At 35.6% G+C, this 18,177-nt stretch overlaps 1 protein-coding gene across 3 annotated transcripts in view; it reads left to right on the forward strand.

The window, feature by feature from the left end:
* The first annotated feature begins 977 nt into the window (after nucleotides 1–977).
* LOC107653992 (uncharacterized) overlaps nucleotides 978–18,177 on the forward strand; it is a 52,438-nt gene continuing 35,238 nt past the window's right edge. The window contains exons 1-16 of one of the 3 annotated variants that reach the window (XM_016440852.1): nucleotides 978–1,140; nucleotides 2,145–2,396; nucleotides 2,674–2,913; nucleotides 3,000–3,563; nucleotides 3,656–4,077; nucleotides 4,167–4,298; nucleotides 4,400–4,597; nucleotides 4,722–4,862; nucleotides 6,117–6,377; nucleotides 8,738–8,921; nucleotides 10,176–10,342; nucleotides 10,415–10,543; nucleotides 11,290–11,465; nucleotides 12,447–12,616; nucleotides 14,058–14,282; nucleotides 17,082–17,188. In XM_016440852.1, the coding sequence (XP_016296338.1) occupies nucleotides 2,153–2,396; nucleotides 2,674–2,913; nucleotides 3,000–3,563; nucleotides 3,656–4,077; nucleotides 4,167–4,298; nucleotides 4,400–4,597; nucleotides 4,722–4,862; nucleotides 6,117–6,377; nucleotides 8,738–8,921; nucleotides 10,176–10,342; nucleotides 10,415–10,543; nucleotides 11,290–11,465; nucleotides 12,447–12,616; nucleotides 14,058–14,282; nucleotides 17,082–17,188 (3,360 nt within the window). In that variant the 5' untranslated portion in view covers nucleotides 978–1,140; nucleotides 2,145–2,152. Of the gene's footprint in view, nucleotides 1,141–1,275; nucleotides 1,335–2,144; nucleotides 2,397–2,673; nucleotides 2,914–2,999; nucleotides 3,564–3,655; nucleotides 4,078–4,166; nucleotides 4,299–4,399; nucleotides 4,598–4,721; nucleotides 4,863–6,116; nucleotides 6,378–8,737; nucleotides 8,922–10,175; nucleotides 10,343–10,414; nucleotides 10,544–11,289; nucleotides 11,466–12,446; nucleotides 12,617–14,057; nucleotides 14,283–17,081; nucleotides 17,189–18,177 lie in introns of those variants that run through there. The other 2 variants (XM_016440851.1, XM_016440853.1) reach the window with 2 other exon arrangements.

An 18,177-nucleotide genomic window follows, 5' to 3' on the forward strand; every position in this document is an offset into this window, starting at 1 on the left:
AATAAAAGTTACGCCTTCTTTCTTTGCGTGAACATTTGGGCGGCGTTATGCAAATCTTCCCACATAGTGATGTAGGTATGTGGGGGCATGTTAGAACGAGCCGTTTTAGGTAGGCGTGGCTGACTTAACTTTTATAAAGAATACCTCTTTGGATTTGAGACTTTAGTCTTTGCAACTTTACAGATCTTCTTTATGCACCAAGAGCTTGTAACACTCCAAAGAGAAAGGAAAAATTGAAATCGCATCATATGACCCCTTTAATGGTGGATTTGTTTCTTACAACCACGAAGCTTTTTGCTTCAAGACATTAACTGATGGACTGGAGTGTGGATAATTGTGATGTTTTTATCAGCTGTTTGAACTCTCATTCGATTGGTGAGCAAATTATGTAATGCTACATTTCTCTAAATCTGATGAAGAAACTATCGAGATGGCCTGAGGGTGAGAACATTTTCAGCACATTTTAATTTATGGGTGAACTACTCCTTTAAATATTTTGAGTGATTTAACATAAATAATTCTTATCGTATTATGGACTTGCATCTCATTTTCTATCACTAAATTATGTGTTTATATAATCATATAACTCAATATATTGTATCAGCTTTTGTCATTGGCATCCCAAAAAACCCTGATTGAATGACCACTAACTGCAAGTTGCTGTGAATAAAAGCATCTGTTAAACAACAAAAATAACCATTTAAAACAATATGGCAAATCCATTTTGGAAGTGTTTTTATTTTCTCAACAGCTGCAAATTGAGTCAGATTAAACATGCAATGTTCTTACTAAGAATTTGCAGTTAATTCATATTTGATCAACAGTCTTTTGATTTTATTTTCGTTCTTATCACTTTAATTGGCAAGCCAGTTAAGTATCATGTTTCAGGAAATGTAACAGCGTATGTTATCTCAGGCTCCAGCTGGAAACTGAACTGAAGGCTGAGTCACATGACTTCTCTCAGAACACAGAGAGAATTAGATCAGCTGAGAGAGAGAGCGAGTGCATACAGGAAAACGAAACCTAAGCCTGTGGCTCATGCCATCCTCAATCATTCCACACAAACACATTACATGCTCACTGTGTTGATATGAAGTCTTACAGCATTTTAAGCATTTCTAGCGGTCTCTGTTCAAACAGGTAGGATCTTCAGACAGATATTGGTTGCTTTGCTTTCTAGAAATGAGAGTAATACTGGAGGCATTTGCATGACTTTCAGTTTTGTTTCTCATGATGCAGTGCATATTTATGATGAAGGGAGAGACTAGTATAAAACAGCACACACTAAATTAGTCATTCAGTTTGGACAGGCATTCACCGAGTACAAACACAGGGTAAGACCTATGCTATTATTTAAATAATAATTTTCAAATGTTTGTCAGTCTGTTTATATTCCATTCTGTTTAGTGGATTTCAAAAGGTTTATATTGTAGAACTTGGCTTTATTTGTTAACATTAGTTAACTACTAAAACCAAACAAACTGAATTTATTAATCTTAATTTCAACATTTACGAATACATTTTTAAAACCAAACATTGTATGTTAACATTCTTAATAGATTGTAAACTAAAAGAAAATTGCATTTCTGTCAACTGACATCAACAAAGATTGATAAATGCTTGTTAGTTCATGTCATGTTAATGCATTATCTAATGTCAGCATCTATCTAATGGATTATCTAATGTGACCTTACTGTAAAGTGTTACCAGTTGTATTTGGTCATAAATTATAAACTGTGTTACTGTGAGGTGCATTATTAAGTACTGATAAATGATGTAATCCGTATGTAGTTATTTAGAGAATCCAGTTTTGAAAACGCATTGTTTTTCCTGATTAATTTATGATATTTATAACTTTGACTCTAATATACAATATATTAGGCATTAATTATCATCCCAAGCCATTCTTTGCTGTGTTTTAAGAATTGATTTTCATCATTTAAGGCAAAGTTTGATGTCAATGATCATTTATCTTTTGGAGAGAAACAAAAATGTATTTGATTTATGCTTTTTTATATATCATTGCTGACTTTGTCTCTGAGGAACTTGATATTCATAAAATTTTTTGAAGATAATTGCCAAATGATTATTTATTTAGGTCTAAACAAATTCTACTCTGAGTAATGTTTGTACTGTTTTTACAGATGTAAAAATGGATGACGCTCCTAAGAACGCAATTCGTAAGAAAGTGATCAAATTATTGAAAAAGCATCCTCAAGGAATTCCTCTTAATAAATTAGCAGAGGTCTTTGCTCAGAAACACAAACAGCACAAACAGGCCCTTTTGCCAGCTGAGCTGGGGTTCCCATCAATGGAAACCTTTGTGGACTCTCTTAGCGGGGATCTGTTAGTGGAAGATGGTGTGATCTTTCACAAAAGCAACATAGTTCTTACAGGTACTGATTTTACAGTGTGACTAATAGATTCATTTTTTCCATTAATGTAACTAGTTTTGTAAAGGATTTCTCAAACGCAGCCCTGTAATAAAAACAGAAGTAGTGGATTCCTGTTTTAAAGGACATTACACAAGGAAACGGCATTTTTGAGAAACAGATTAAAAGTAGTCTAATGTTAACCTGAGTAGGATTTAAAGTAGTGAATCACTTGTTATACTGTCAGGAAAGCCTACTTCCAATTCACTTTTCATGTCACATTTTTTTTTTTTTTTTACAGGTGAAGACTTTGAAAAGAGATGCAGAGATGTTGTGGATTTGGTAAAAATCCACCAGGAAGGCATTCCTCTTTCAAAAATAGCAGTATTTTATAATAGCGAATATGGGAGGCCTCTGAGAAAGAAAGAACTTGGGTTCTCATCAATAGCAGATTTCATTGACTCTCTCGACCAAGAGCTGTGTGTGGAAAATGGCCAAATTTTCTACAGAATTGCAAAGCCTGAAGCTTCAACCCATACAGGTAATGATTTGTTGCTTATGATGCAATATAATAGTTCTGTCATTCACTCTCATGTGGTCCTCATTTGTTATTTATGCTTTTCTCAGCACCACCCGTGCATGTTGATGGGGTTTTTAAAGACGTTGTGGAGCTGGTTAAGGACCATCCCACAGGCCTTCCTCTTAGGAAGTTTTCTATGTTTTTCAATCAAAAGTATCGGCGTAACCTCGCTGTGTCAGAGTTTGGTTTCAAAACAGTCGCCTCCTTCATTGATTCTCTGAGCGATGAGCTATTGGTGGAGAAAGAGAGAATCTTCCACAAGAGTCACAGAGCAGCACCTGCAGTCCCAACACCTGCACACCTACCAAGAGTGAACAAGGACTCGACACCTGCGAACCCAACAAGCCCTGTAGTTAGTTTTGGAGCTGAATTTGCTCAAAGAGGTAGTGAAATGACACAAGAGGAACTGATGGATAAAGTTAAAGAGGTTATAAAAAAGTATCCAGCTGCAAGCCATTCCATTATTGAATTGCAGAATGGCTTCTTCCTCCTTTTTGGGTCGGCACTTCCATTAGATCTCTACATGTCATTGTATGACAATCATACAGCTAAACCGCTTTCTTCCTCTTGTCTTGTAAAAAATAAACCAGCAGGAGCAAAGTGCCTTGAAAGTAAGACAATATACTTTTTTTTTTAAGTTAATACATTATTCCATGTTCTTAAATCTTATCAATTAAACACCTTATCCACTTTATTCTTGTAGCAGCTCAAAAGAAGATTGTTGAGGAAGTAAAGAAGGTTCAGCCCATGCCCCTTGTGGTAAATGAGCAAGTGGTCCGGTCCAAGGCAGGATCCCCTTTGCTTCGGTTTCAAAGTTTAACTGTCCCACCCATGGAAACCCCTAGTAATCTGTCCACTAGTGACTTCCCAGTTCTTGGTACTATGCTGTCCAAAGCTGAGGAGAAGAAGCTGAAGGTGGGAAGGGGGCCCGTCTTCAATGAGTCCTACTACAGCCAAGTGAGAGAGGTCCATGGTGCTAACATGAGGGCAGCAGAAGCCTTGCTGGAAGATGAAGACAATGTTGGGAGACGGAGAAAGGCCATGAGCTCAAAGGATGTGAACTGTTTGGTAGAGGACGTCATGAGAGCCCTTGCAGCCGAAGGAGAGTTTGTCACCATCGAGAGGGTCTGTGTCTTGTAAAATAACAAACCAGAACAATTCTTTGCTCATCACAATGTCAAAATATCTCAATTTTATTTTGTGTTATTGTGAAGGTGATCAGCAGAGTTTGTTCACTTCTACAAGTGTCCAACTTGTTGAAAGATATGAATATCGACGCTCGTCGGCATCTGCCTGCAGTGCAGGAACTTCAGCGCAGCATCAAGGAGATCAATATGTATATTGAGGTACATGGTCTCGAACAACCTCCTGGTGTAGGTTTATGATCTGATTGACAGGTTTGATATGGTGTCTTGACATCACAAACTTGTGTTTCTTTCTAAATCAGTCAGTGGAAGCGGTTTCCTCTATATGCACACTTTACGAATTGGGACAGGCTTTGGCCAAACTGAAGAACAAGAAACGCTTTGAAGAACTCCATCTGGGCCCTCTCTGCAAGATCCCTCTTATTCACCGAATGTTTAGAATAGATGCAAATACTAAAGATGATGATGTACATCAGATTGCGACAGTGGATATTCTTAGGGTGAGTCTGGTTGGGACTGGCTGCATATATGACCATCCTGCAACATACTCGAGAGGAGGAGTACATCCACTTTGACATGACTCAATCTCACTCATTGAATGTTATGGCTTTCTGCTTGTTTTAGAGTCTCCGAATGTTCAGGAGAAAAAGCAAGACGCCTAGAGTTGACCTTGCTGACTTCCTGAAGCACCTTGCAGACCAGTACAGCTGTGAGTCACCGTATGAACTTGGCATCAGAATCCAGAGTCTTGGGTTGCCTATTTCGGTAAGATTTGTTGTTACCACCCCTCTTTCAGAAGTGTATGATTCAGTATTGAAGGTTCGGTCCTCAAAGCACACCCTTAAACATTTTCCCAAAACTCTGGAAGATGGAGATGTGACCAATGACCTTATTGGTTACCAATGGTCAAGGGTAGCCAACCCTGCTTCTGAAGGGCTACCATCCTACAGAGTTTAGCTTCAAATTTAATCAAATACCTGAACCAGCTAATCAAGGTGGATTACTTGAACATTACAGGCAGGTGAGTTGGAGCAGGGTTATAGCTGAAGTCTGCAGGAAGGTAGGCCTTCAGGAACAGAATTGGCTCCCCCTGCTCTAGGGAAAATCACACAACTCTGCTCCACACTCTTACCCCTTTTTCACTGACATGGTTCACGTTCCTGTGCCAATCCTGGCTCTCAGCCAGTTCTCAGCTGGGTGAACTGGAGCCTACTGAGAACTGTCCATGAGGTTCCACAGACTTAAGAAATAGGCAGTGATGTAACTGGTTTTGTTGCTATGTGTTTTTTACGTCTGTGTGTTGCAGGTCAGTGTTCAAGTACACAGTCCAAAACAATTTTATTGTTTTGTCCACTTGTCTTCCACATTTGTTGGGATCGGGAGAGGTCCCCAAACCAGGACTCGAACTTGGGACGCCCGAAGCGCAGCTGCACTATATGTCTGTGCACTGCCCACGAGACAATAGGCGCCAGTTTGCTAGGTTGTCCGATTGAAACCAGCATTATTAGACATTACTTTTTTCCTTTTGTGAGCTCTCTAAACAGTGCACGTTTCCTCCAACTGACATTTTGCATGTTTTTACGATGTAAAACATGCATTTTCTCCCTAGAGATGTTAGCACAACAATTAGGAAATCACAAATTATTCACAAATGTGCTGCTTTTCTCTGCCCCCTTCCCCCTACATTACTAGTTCTGGGGTTCCAGTCCATCAAGTTTTTAGGGCTGAAGTTAAACCGATCTTTCCGGCCCAGAACTTTCTTTTCTGCAGTGGAAATAGACACTGGCCAGGAACCAGAACCATGTATGTGGAAAAGGGGTACCGAACCGTGATGAGCAAAGTGATACAAACCATAAAAAGCTCAAGTGCTGTTGAATTAAATGCCATGGAATGAGCAACCAATAAATTTTGAGGACCAGAACTAACTGCTTTATAATTCCATGCATGCTAAATCCAGCAACCATATTAAACATACTTTACTGCATTGTTCTCTTGTTTTTCCACATATTGTGTTCTTAGACGTTGAATAAGGCATCTGCTGCTGAGTTTTGCCACATGGACACAGCCAGAGAAGCCATTCAGAAGGAGATTCAGGAGGAGGTGGATGCCAAAATGTTTAAGATCAAGAAGAGCCTGCTGGATCCAGCCCAAGGACCTTTGATCTTCTCCCAGATTGGCAACTCTGAGCTGAGGAAAAAATATGTAAATATGACCGCCGCGGATGCAGTCATGGAAGTCTTCATCAATTCTGAAAGTGTCTTCAATAAGAGTATGACAAAGGTAAGCAACTTAGAGGCAATGTTGGGAGGATCCTTATCTAGTCTGTTCAAAACAAGCTCACCCATTTTAAGAGTTTGCAGACTGGTTTTTCTTGTGGTTTGATGTTTGATGTGTTTTAATCGCAATGGAAACGCCTACGTGACGGCTACTTGCTTAGTATGATCAATAGTAAAAAAAAATTTGAGTAGCAGTGCTTGGAAATTATCTCTTATTACTACTGATCATACTTTAGGGCTAGAGGTTTTTTCAAAACAGTGTTGTAGTACTTTAGACTAGACAAACCCAACTTTAGTCTGAGTTTCAGTCAAGACAGTACAAGTCTTAAGGTCTAACTGATTCATAGTGTAAATATGCTTTCCTTTGTGGTAATTAAAGACTGGTTTTGCATCAGTGTCATGTGAAACTCACGATACCACTGAGCAGAGTCTAAGTCAAGATGACTTGATGAAAAGACAACAAACATGAAAGTAGGTTTTGGATTTGAACTCGAGATGGATTCGAGATTGAGTACTACAACACTGATGACTAACCTGGGCTGCGTTTCTCAAAAGCCTTGTAAGCTAAGTTGATCGTAGAGACCATTGGTTCTCTACTTGGAGTTATGATGCTTTTGGGAAACGCAGCCCTGATTAGTAAACATGCAGGTGCAAAGCTACAAAAATTGCAACCACCCTAAGATATAGATTTGCATAGGCAAATACAAAGCAGTTTTGGTGCATTTAGTTTAGAAGAGCTTTTATGTCATGAGTGTGCTGATGATGCTAAATAACCTTCCCTTGCTGGACATGAGCATTTCTCTTTCTAAAACAAGGTTGGGTGCCCATTTATAATTATCCCTAATGAGATTCTTAAAGGGATAGTTCACCCCAAAAGTAAAGTTCATGTAGTGTCCACCAGAGTGTGTTTTACGGTGTTTTTTTTTTTTTTCAGTTGTTTTCAATTGGCTCTCGTCACTGTCCCCTTTTATCCAGCTGTCCAATTACATTAGAAGAAAAACAGGACAAATATCACACCAACCAACCGTCACTTGTAAAACTAATGAACTGCAATGGAGGAGAAGTTAATGTTGCTTGTTTCCAATTAGGGGTCGACCGATATGTGTTTTTCAAGGCCGATACCGATTATTACAGATCAAGTAGACCGATAACCAATGTTTTGAACCGATATATATGTCTGGTGTAAAAATTAAAATTAATGTCAAAATTAAGAATAACAAGGGCTCTGACAAAAACTGCCTTCCCTGGTGTTGGTTGAGTGTAGTACTCCCACAGTAAACTCTTTATTTTTTGGCAAACCTTCTGATCAATAATCAAAAATTCTGATAAAAAATTTGCCTTCCTAACATGAGGTGAAGTGATTTACAGGGGCATTTTCTTTTTACCTTTGCAATGGCATCATTTTCATGTCAAATTCAAAAATGTATGTTTATAAGCTTTTTAGAATTTCTATTTAAAACAATATAATGAGAAGTAGAATAAGACAAATAAGTTACCAATCATGAAATTAGTATTAATGAAAAATAAATTTGTACTTAATATCGGCGCCGATAATCGGCCAGACCGATAATCGGTCGACCCCTATTTCCAATTATTAATGTCTGTACCAGATGAAATCCCGGACTACCACCAATATTGATATGAAAAAGAAACATTGCTTTCGCCATGCATCTGTCACATTACATCCGATATTCTTTTTCATGGCGATCTTATCATTCAGCTGGCTGAAAATGCTTTGGTGGAAACGCAACCTTGCTCTTTCTCATGTTGTTCTAAACCCATATTACATACATTTTACTTCATAACACAAAAGGAGAATTTTTCACTTGGTCTTTGCAGTTACTGGAACTGGGACTAAAGCTTTCTGTAGCTTTCGAGCTTCAAAAAGTGTGTGAATGATGATAGGATTTATATTTTTGAGTGAACTGTTCCTTTAAATAGTGTCTCTCTTATTTCATGCTACGTTCTTGGTGATTGCAGTGGTAATTCCTTCTAGCTGTTTAAGGATGTAAACGGGTGGCAGATGAGAGTAGGAGAGGGATCATCCGCTCACTTTATTAATGAGATGTCATGGTCATCATCTGCTAATCTCACCCAGAAATGTGTCTCCCAATACTTGCATCATTAGTCCTTATGTTGCTCCTGCACTCACTGTTTTCACTGACCTTTCCTTCTTTATTCACTTTGAGGGATTAGCATGTGATTGGGTCATTTCTGGTGGTGCACGTCCATGAATATAATCATGCCACTTCTGCTCTGAATCCGACTGAGAATATTGAATGAGTGTTCATAATTTATTCGTTTTCAACGGTTCTTTCATAACTGTTCTGGAAGCAACTGATTGTGCTTTTTTTGTGCCCTCAGACTATTCAGACGTTCCTGTTATGTGTAAACAGAGACAGGCTCGCTAGAGCCTTATTCCAGCTTGCTATATGCTGTGGCTCCTTGGATGCCCCTCAGGACCTGGTAGCTAAAGAAAAACCACAGAAAAAAGCAGAGGCAAAGAAAACTACAGAAGAGAGAGCCACAGAGGTGCTCCCTACTGAAGGTGTCAACTTTTTAACTTCATTAGTTATCTGAATCTCCCTTTTTAGTTTTAGCACCATCCAGAGTATGACCCCAAAAGGACAGTATGATGACATTTACAGACAAAAATCGCAATTTTGCTTTTTCTAATTTCTGGAAAGCCTATTAAAATATATAAATTAATACATTATAATGTATTAATTTATGTATTTGAATGTAATTTATACATGGACTTTTTGCTCTAAAAAAAAAAAAGATTTTTTTTTTTTTTTTTTTTTTTAAAATATTATTTAACATAGCTTTTAGTTAAAATAATAACTTTCCATGGATCTTTTGTTCTAAAACTGAATATTATTAAAAATATATAAGAACAAAAGGTCTATAGAAAGTTATTTAAACTATAAGCAATGTTAGATATAAAATCAATTAAAATAACATTATAAAATAATTAGATTTTTTTTAAGAACAAAAACTAGTTAGATGTTAGTACAAAAACATATAGAAATAGTTTTAACTAGAAAAAATATTAAATATGAAACAAAATTCAAGTCACAAATTACTATTATTAAATTAAATTTGTTTTACAACAAAAAAAGGTTCATAGAGAGATGATTTTAACCAGTAAAAGTGTTAAAAATATAAAAAGTTAAAATGAGCGGTTTTTTTTTTTTGATGAACAAAATGTCAATATAGAGATATTGGTACTAGGGCTATCAATGTAACTTGCTAATTTTTTTATTTTTAATTTATTAAAAAAATTTTAATGCAATTACATTTTTAATGTATTTGTACGTTTTATTTTAAAAAATTTGTTAAATGAATGCATTTAATCTGTCATGTGAATAGATTTTTTTGTACTAATACTGAATAGAATACATGAATAGAAATTTTTGTAATATTACTTTTTGTAATAATGTAGGCTTTTTGCCATCTTTATTGGGGGGCTTTTTTTTTAGCAGTTTTTGTTGATATATATGATTTAATTGAAGTTAATGTGATGAATTAATCCGCATATTCTAAAAAATATTACAATAAAATTTTAGTCAATTGATAGTCAATTCAAATTTGTCACACGCTTTGACTTTTATTGTGATAAGTTGCTTGCAGTTGCTTTGTTCTTGATGTAAATCTGTCTTTTTTCCTATTGCTATATAGTTTTACTATATCTAAAGTATCCATGTTTGTTCAAATTTCCACACTTAAATCCATATACATTATTGCCTGTTGTGTAAAATTTCATCTCTGAGCTGTTCTCATGTGGTGATTTTTTGCGTAGCTGACGTGAAGAGCTATTTTCAAGAGTGTGTCACTAATTTCAAGAGCACACCTACTCTGGCCCACCTTCGCACTCTGGAAAAGAGGATCGCAGAGAAATTCAAGTTTAAAGACTTCAGCCAGCTGCAGCAAGGAACCTTCCTTGATTTCATTTTCAACAACAAAAAGGTGTGCGTTTCTACTTGTGTGAGGTTTCTCATGGCGCGTGTCAAAGCGTAACTGGTCTTGGTCTTGGCGCAGGTCCTGCAGGAGGCAGCAGGGGGCGCCGTCTCCATCGACAGCCAGGATCCTGGAATGAACGGCTTCAGACCTTGCAGACAAGATGTGTTTGAGTTCATCAAGCAGTGCGGGGAGGGAGATGACAGCAGAGTGAGTTTTGAGTTTTTTTTGTCATGTAAACGTCAGAATAACTTCAGTAATATTTCCAGATGAACACTTACTGGACTGAAGCAGCTCAGCTTCACTTGATTCGCCATCAATTATTTTTGTAGAAATATCAGTGAGTCTCAAATCTGATCATCAGGATCTTTTGAGGAGCGTTTGTTTCCAGAAGCTTTACTTTCACTGTTCCTCAGCGGAGGAATGATCTTCACAAGCCTCCAGAACATCTCATGTCTTCTGAGGAGCCTTTATTTCTTCATCTCGCAATCATCACTGGATTGCATTGCATTATATGTTTGGATCATTTCAATTTAAAAACATATTAATGGAGATATATAGAGTACTGACTGATTTATATCATTTTAAGTATCTGCTATACTGTTATGAAGATCTCATTGATTCACAAGCATCAGAATTTCATCATATAAATATAAGCATCTTCACCAAATTGCATATTTTTGCTAATTTTGAATAAAGTTGAGCTGTTTTTCCTCCTCACTCTCAGTAAATCAGACTATATGAGCCAAACAAATCATCAAACACAAATGCAAACGTAATTTTTTTTTTTTTTTTTAAGATTTTGTGTAAAGGTTCAATAAACTGTTCCATCTAAAGAAAAATGGATTGTGAATTCATATGTCAGGCTTTACAGGGTTAAACGGGTTAATTGCAGCATAAGTACAGTTACTGTTCATATGGGAATGAAACATGTCTGTGTTTTTGTTCTGGATCAGCTGCCGTTCATTGAAGCCGCTCTGAGGAATCATTACCGGATCAGGGATAGCCGAGAGCTCGGTCACGGGCCCCTCAGTTTTCTTGTCAATTGCACGCAGAAGCAAAAGGAACTAAGCGGAGACGCTGTCACTAGTGTAGTACGCTACGAATGTCCTCTGCTGCCCATGGGTTCAGGGTAAGACAGTTCAAGTCTCTACTTTTCATCAAGTCCTCAGCTGTCTCTCTGCACAACTCTGTGAGCTGTTAATAGACGGCTGTAAAACTAGTTCAGAGCAAAGCCTGGTTTCCAGGGTTTAGTTGGGGATTTTATTGCCGTCTGAATCCAGCATGTTGGTGTTTTTCTCCCACCCCCAGCCAAATGACCTACTGTTTTTTTGACAAACACCAATGTCATGTGCCCAAATCCACACTTCTGAGTTTACAAGAAATCGATTCAAAATTCACTATTTAAATCCTTTTTGACTACCGCCGGACACTGTACGGTAACTGTTGCACTTCACTGTAATTTGCTTGCATGATTTAAAAAAAAAAATTTTGGTGGGGGGTGGCTGTTTTTCCTTCTGGACAAAATGTTAAATATAAAAATAAATGAAAAATTTAAATATTTTAAAAATAAAACTAGTATAACAATTTACAATATTTTTTTTAAGAACAAAAGGTCCATAGAGAAGTATTGTTTTAACAAGGGCTATCAATATAACGTTAATTTAGTATGTTTTATTTAAAAGAAAAAGCTGTGTGTTCAAAAATGAATGCGTTTAATCTGCCACCTGAATAGAAACCTTTTGCAGAGTAATGTAGTATATATTATTTCTAAGCTTTTGATATGTGATTTAATTGCAGTCAATGTGATTAATTAATCGGCGTATTATGAGAAATATTATAGTCTTTAAAAGTGTCTTACCGAGCCCAACCATTGAACAGTACTGTATATGTGTATATAGCATTTAGTGTGTGTATATATAGCATATAAAGATAAATTAAAATCTAAATATTTAAAAAAATAAAATGAAATCTAATAATTAAGTTACTTTTTTTTTTTACACAAAAATTCCGTCTCGTATCTAAACCTTTGTTTGGTAGTGTAGCTGGAGAAATGATTAACACACACATGTTGTTTGGCTGGAGACTCGTGATTGTGTGTGTTTGATCTCAGGGAGTGTGTGGTGGATTCTGTGGGTTTGCTGGGCGAGGTGAGCCGTGATCAGGCGCGGGCGAGTTTGCTGTCGGCTCCTCTGCTGCAGGATCTGGAGGAATGGAGTCAGTGGCAGCTGGTGTTTCAGCCCAACCACGGCCCTCTCAAAGACTTCATCGACAAGTACTGTGGTGCGTCACCTCGCCAGAAGCGTGTTTCATAAAGAAATAAATGAACATTCAAACTGTGATCTAGGGGTGTGCAATGCTCCTATGATGTTTTAACTGTGTGGAAGCTGACATTATGGTGTCAAAAAACAATCAAAAACACACCATGATATAGTGGACATTTTCACTGTGTGACGTAGCCTACTAGAATGACATCACAATTCAATATACGGGAATTTTCTTATATTTCCATGCGATATAGTTAAGCAATATCACATGAGGAAAGAGTGCTGTTAGTATTGATTTTATACAACAGTTCAATAAACAAGAAGCTCATTGTGTGTTAGATTTTAGACACGATATATATTTTTTTTTTGCCAAAGAAAATATTTCCAAACAAAGTCACAACAGAACTGCTGTGCGTCTCTGAGCAACACACAGCGGGGTTTCGTCCCCAACTCAATGATCCATTCATAAAGACAGTCACTGAAGGAATCAGCCACTTAAACAAATCGTTTGAGTGAATGATGCAATGACTCACTCGTTAATACAGTGATTTGCCACCACCTGCTGGCGGTTTTTAGTTCATATTTAAAGTATCGTTTCCTATTAAAATAATTATTTCATGTATTTCAATATTCTAAATATTATTTTTAAAACATTAATCGAATAGCATTATTTATGCAGTTGTAATTGCAATACTAAATGCTGCTTTAGATCACTTCCGCAGTGCAACAATGGATTTTGTCGAGACTGATTTAATTATAGTTTCTTGTTATTCTACTCAGGGTTATTATACTAAAACAAACACCATTAAAAAAATTCTTTACTTGAAATAAAATTATGAACAATTATTTATAAAAAAAAAATAAATTGTATGTTAGTAAGTTACATTTTCTGTAAGGAAATATTTATTTTGTTTACCTCGATGTTCTAAATAACTAAAACTGAAATGTAAATAAAAATGAGTAAAAGCTATATAGACATAAAAAACCCAAATAAAAACGATAAACATGACAAAATTGAAATTGAAAACAAAATATAAAAATAAAAACTAATTCAGAATAATAACAAAACCTGTAGTATTATCTCATTGATACTAAAATAACACAGATTCTAATTGAATTTATTGATTAGATATAAGAAGTTGATACAAAATATGATTCATCAAATAAAATTAGAAACAATTGCCATAAAAATGCCCATGGAAATTATTTTAAGGTGTCAAATATCGCCATGTAAAGTGAAAAAAAAAAGTTTTTAGTTAAACAATTTCTGTCTCTGCTGTGAATTAACCATCGCACAGAATATAAAAAATATATAACAAGCTTGTCCACAACAGGCCTAAACCAGCACAGAAACACATTCAGCTATTTATCATTATGGACAAAATGCCAGAAAATATCAGAGATGAATTTTTTTTGCAGAAGACTTCTGATTCTCACTGCAGTCTTCATGTGTGCAGGTAAGACGGAGCTGCTGGCTCTCGAGGTTTCTCCCGGAGTCCTTCTGCGGGTCACCGCTGTCACGGGGGACAAACACTTCTCGGAGGCGACACAGGCTCTGGACCCCGTCGGCACCGCCGGACACTTGCTCTCCATTGTGGTGGCTTATGGGATCCCAAACACGCCCACAGCGCTCCTGGCCAATCACATGGAGAGCGCACTGAATTTAGCAGTCGCACAGGAAGGTAGGAGGTTTTCTTCGTCATGCTTTACTCACTGTCCGTCACACTTTGTCCTGAAACTGTTTGTTTATCTGACTTTGCTCCATCCATAAACACAGATGATACTGCTCCTACAGGGTTTCCATGGCTCCTTAAAAAGTCTTAAATTCAGGCGATTTGTGGGTCTTAAAATGTCTTGATCCGCCCTTCCACACATTAAGGCCTAAAGAGCTCTTAAATCAGAGCAGGAAGTCTTAAATTCATAAAGTTATAGTTAAAAAGTTAAATGTTGCATACACTGCAAAAAATAATGTCTTTGTCAGCATTTTTTCTTGCTTTCCAGTACAAATATCTAAACATCAAGATACATTTCCTTGAGATGCAAAATGAAGATATGAAGTCTTGTTTTTGGAAATTGAACATAATTGAGTGTGTTTATCTTAAAAAAGAACAAAAAATATGAAATATGTGACCCTGGACCACAAAACCAGTCATAAGGATCAGTTTTTTGAAATTGAGATTTATTAATCTGAAAGCTGAATATATAAGCTTATAATATAATAAGCTTTCCATTGATGTATGGTTTGTTAGGATTGGACAATATGTGGCTGAGATACAACTATTTGAAAAGCTGGAATCTGAAAGTGCAAAAAAAATCAAAATATTGAGAAAATCGCCTTTAAAGTTGTCCAAATGAAGTCCTTAGCAATGCATATTACTAATCAACAATTAAGTTTTGATATATTTATGGTAGGAAATTTACAAAATATCTTCATGGAACATGATCTTTACTTAATATCCTAATGATTTTTAGCATAAAAGAAAAATCAATCATTTTGACTCATACAATGTATTGTTGGCTATTGCTACAAATATACCCCAGCGACTTAAGACTGCTTTTGTGCTTCAGGGTCACATATATTAGATCTTGTTTTCCCATTGAATTAAGTTGATTTGACTAAGCTGATATTTGTCGTTTTTATCATAAATTCACTCCATTGTAATACTTTTCTCAGAAAACAAGACTTCTTATGTCATTTTTGATGTCGTCTCGATTTAAGAATAGTGCTGTCAAATCGATTAATTGCATCCAAAACACAAACTTTTATTTCGGGTGCGATTAATCGGTTTGACAGCACTATTTATGAATAGTTAAAGGGTTAGTTCACCCAAAAATTTAAATTAGCCCATAAATTACTCACCCTCAAGTCATCCTAGGTGTATATGACTTTGTAATGTTACTAATACAACTCATTTTGTGCTCCCTAGACATTTACATTTTGAAAACTTATTGTGTTCCTTTCAATTTGTTCCTTACATTTTCTGTAGCTGGTCTTAAAATCTTAAATTTGCCTTCATAAAACTTGCAGAAACACTGGTTTGATCAAATTTAAAGCCATCTTAAGTAGTCTTAAATAGTATAACAAAAGTTATCATTTTCATTTTAAGAGGTCTTAATTTGGAGAACGGAAAAACACGGTCGATGCGATACAGATATGTGATTATTAAACTTTAAAAGGCTGAGATTCAATTAAACACGTTTCAAACAGGATCACACTTTCAGAGTAGTTAACAGTCAGTGAATGCCTCATTTATGCCTAACGATTGCTTATGATGCACCTTTGAACTGACAATGTTTATGCTATGCTTTTTCTCTTATAATATGTTGTAAATGCTTGTAAGATGCATATTTTACGTCTCATCTTTTTGAATGATAGTAATAAAACAGACATTTAAAAATAAGAGTCCTGGCATATTTTGGGCTTATTTATGATTAAAAGTCCCTCGTTATGCATAAAATCTTTTTTCCTGTCTATTACTGGTATTTTGGTTAGACGGTAAACAATATCTGGCATTTAAATCAAGGTAAACTCTCTTTCACATATATTTTCTCTCTGGGTCGCTCTGTCACAGGAAGGAAAGACTAAGAACATTATTTACATTCTGTATATAGATTTTATTGATACTGGCACAGTCATTTTATTGCCTTTCTTTAAACACATTATCGGATGAGTAAAATTCAATATCGATGGATCTCTAATTTGTGTGTATTGATATATGCGAGCATAAACCAATTTCAATGCATAAGTAAGTATTGAATAAACATGTCTTGAGTATACCTAGTACTAAATCAAGGAGTTTATTATTTTTTATTTTGAGAATAGATAAGATGTTGAATTGGTCACTTAAAACTAACTCATTCATATTTATTGAGAGAAGTGATTTGTGTAAAAATTTCTTGAGTGTAAAACATATTTCAATAGAATGTCCATTTTTGATATTAATGATATTAGACAATGTTTTTATTCAGAAGATATAATAATGGACATTTTAAAAAGGCTTCTCCTGGAATAATTTTAATAATTGTATGTTTTTTTTTTTAAATCATACATTTAAATTGAAATATTACACCTAATTGTTATTATTACTATTGTTGTTTTAAGTGTATATTTATATTTTTATGTACACTAGTCAACATTTGAAGTGGATCAAAACCTTTTGAACTTTTTTGATCCACTTCAAATGTTTACTACTATATTTTATTTTATGCTAATTTGTTTTTATGTTTTTAAGACAAATTGCCATGAATATCATCATTGCTGCTGATATGGCAACAAACAAACAAATAAATAAAAAATAGATGAATATAAATATTTTTATTTTGAGACTGTATGGGTTTGTAATCTAACCGGATGATTTGTTAGTTTTATCTCTGTAGGCCTTAAAGGTCTTAAAGTCTTAATTTAGATTTTAAAGTCTCTGCAGAAAACCTGTCCTAATTAATGAATGTAATCTCATGTTTGTGTTCTGTGTTTGAAACAGAGATAAGGCCCGGGGAGGATGGATACTCGTACGGCGGTGTGGCTCGGTTTGTGCTTGAATGCGTTGCGCTGATGCCTACGAGAATCTGCAAGGAACTCCTGCAGCAGGTACCGACCGTCTTCAGATCCCTCTCATTAAACACTGAAGGCAGCAGCTTTCATATAACAGCTCGACTCGTGCGGGAGAGATCAGTAGTGTTAGTCAAATATTCATAGGGGAGGATCATTTTCCCATCATTACTGTGACACCAGGAAAGTCGAGTCTGAGATGTGGGTGGGTACCAAAGGCTCTCGGTGTGAATTAAAGGCCTGTAGCTAGGTTGTTGTCATGACGACCGTTGCCGAGTGTCATTCTTCGTGGGTTAGAGGTTAATTCTCCTGTCACATCATTAGTGTCGAACGCCTCTGGTGCTGCTGCTTCAGTCGTATCATGACACAAACACGTTCACGAAGTGCTGAGAGAGGTCACATCTTACTTTCCCCGCTGGATATTTGCTTTATGATTAGCGATAGACTCTATTATTGCACAGGCAAGTTAATCAGCTGATATATTTTCGAGCTCAGTGGATATTTATGATTGGATGAGTCTCGTTTGAAGCTGCTGTATTCGCACACCTGAATGCATCAAATGTTATGTTGCTCGGCTGTAAATGAGCTAAAGTGGCAAATCAAATCGAATAAAAAAAAGAAAGATATACTTGTAATTTTCAGATTAAAAATGATAATTACTTTTAACAGTATACCCAATTCGTACACGAAATAAATAACAAACAGAAATGTATAATATGCGTTTTAAAAAATATATAAATAAATGAAATATAGAATATTATAAAATAAAAATGTATATTTTAAAAATGTTTTAAAAAATAAAATAAATAGGCATGTGTTATATAAATATACATCATTATTTAAAAAATGTTATTATATATTTAAATAAATAAATGAATAAATAATAAAAAAAAATATATAATATAGAATTTTATAAAGGGATCGTTATTTATAAATGTCATTTATTTATAAATGTCATCATTTACTCATGCTTGTTGGAAGAATTGTTTATTCAGATTTTATTAAGATTATATTAAGAGATTTAATTG

The sequence above is a fragment of the Sinocyclocheilus anshuiensis genome, unplaced genomic scaffold (assembly GCF_001515605.1).
Source record: "Sinocyclocheilus anshuiensis isolate Anshui unplaced genomic scaffold, SAMN03320099.WGS_v1.1 scaffold454, whole genome shotgun sequence".
Lineage (NCBI taxonomy): Eukaryota > Metazoa > Chordata > Actinopteri > Cypriniformes > Cyprinidae > Sinocyclocheilus > Sinocyclocheilus anshuiensis.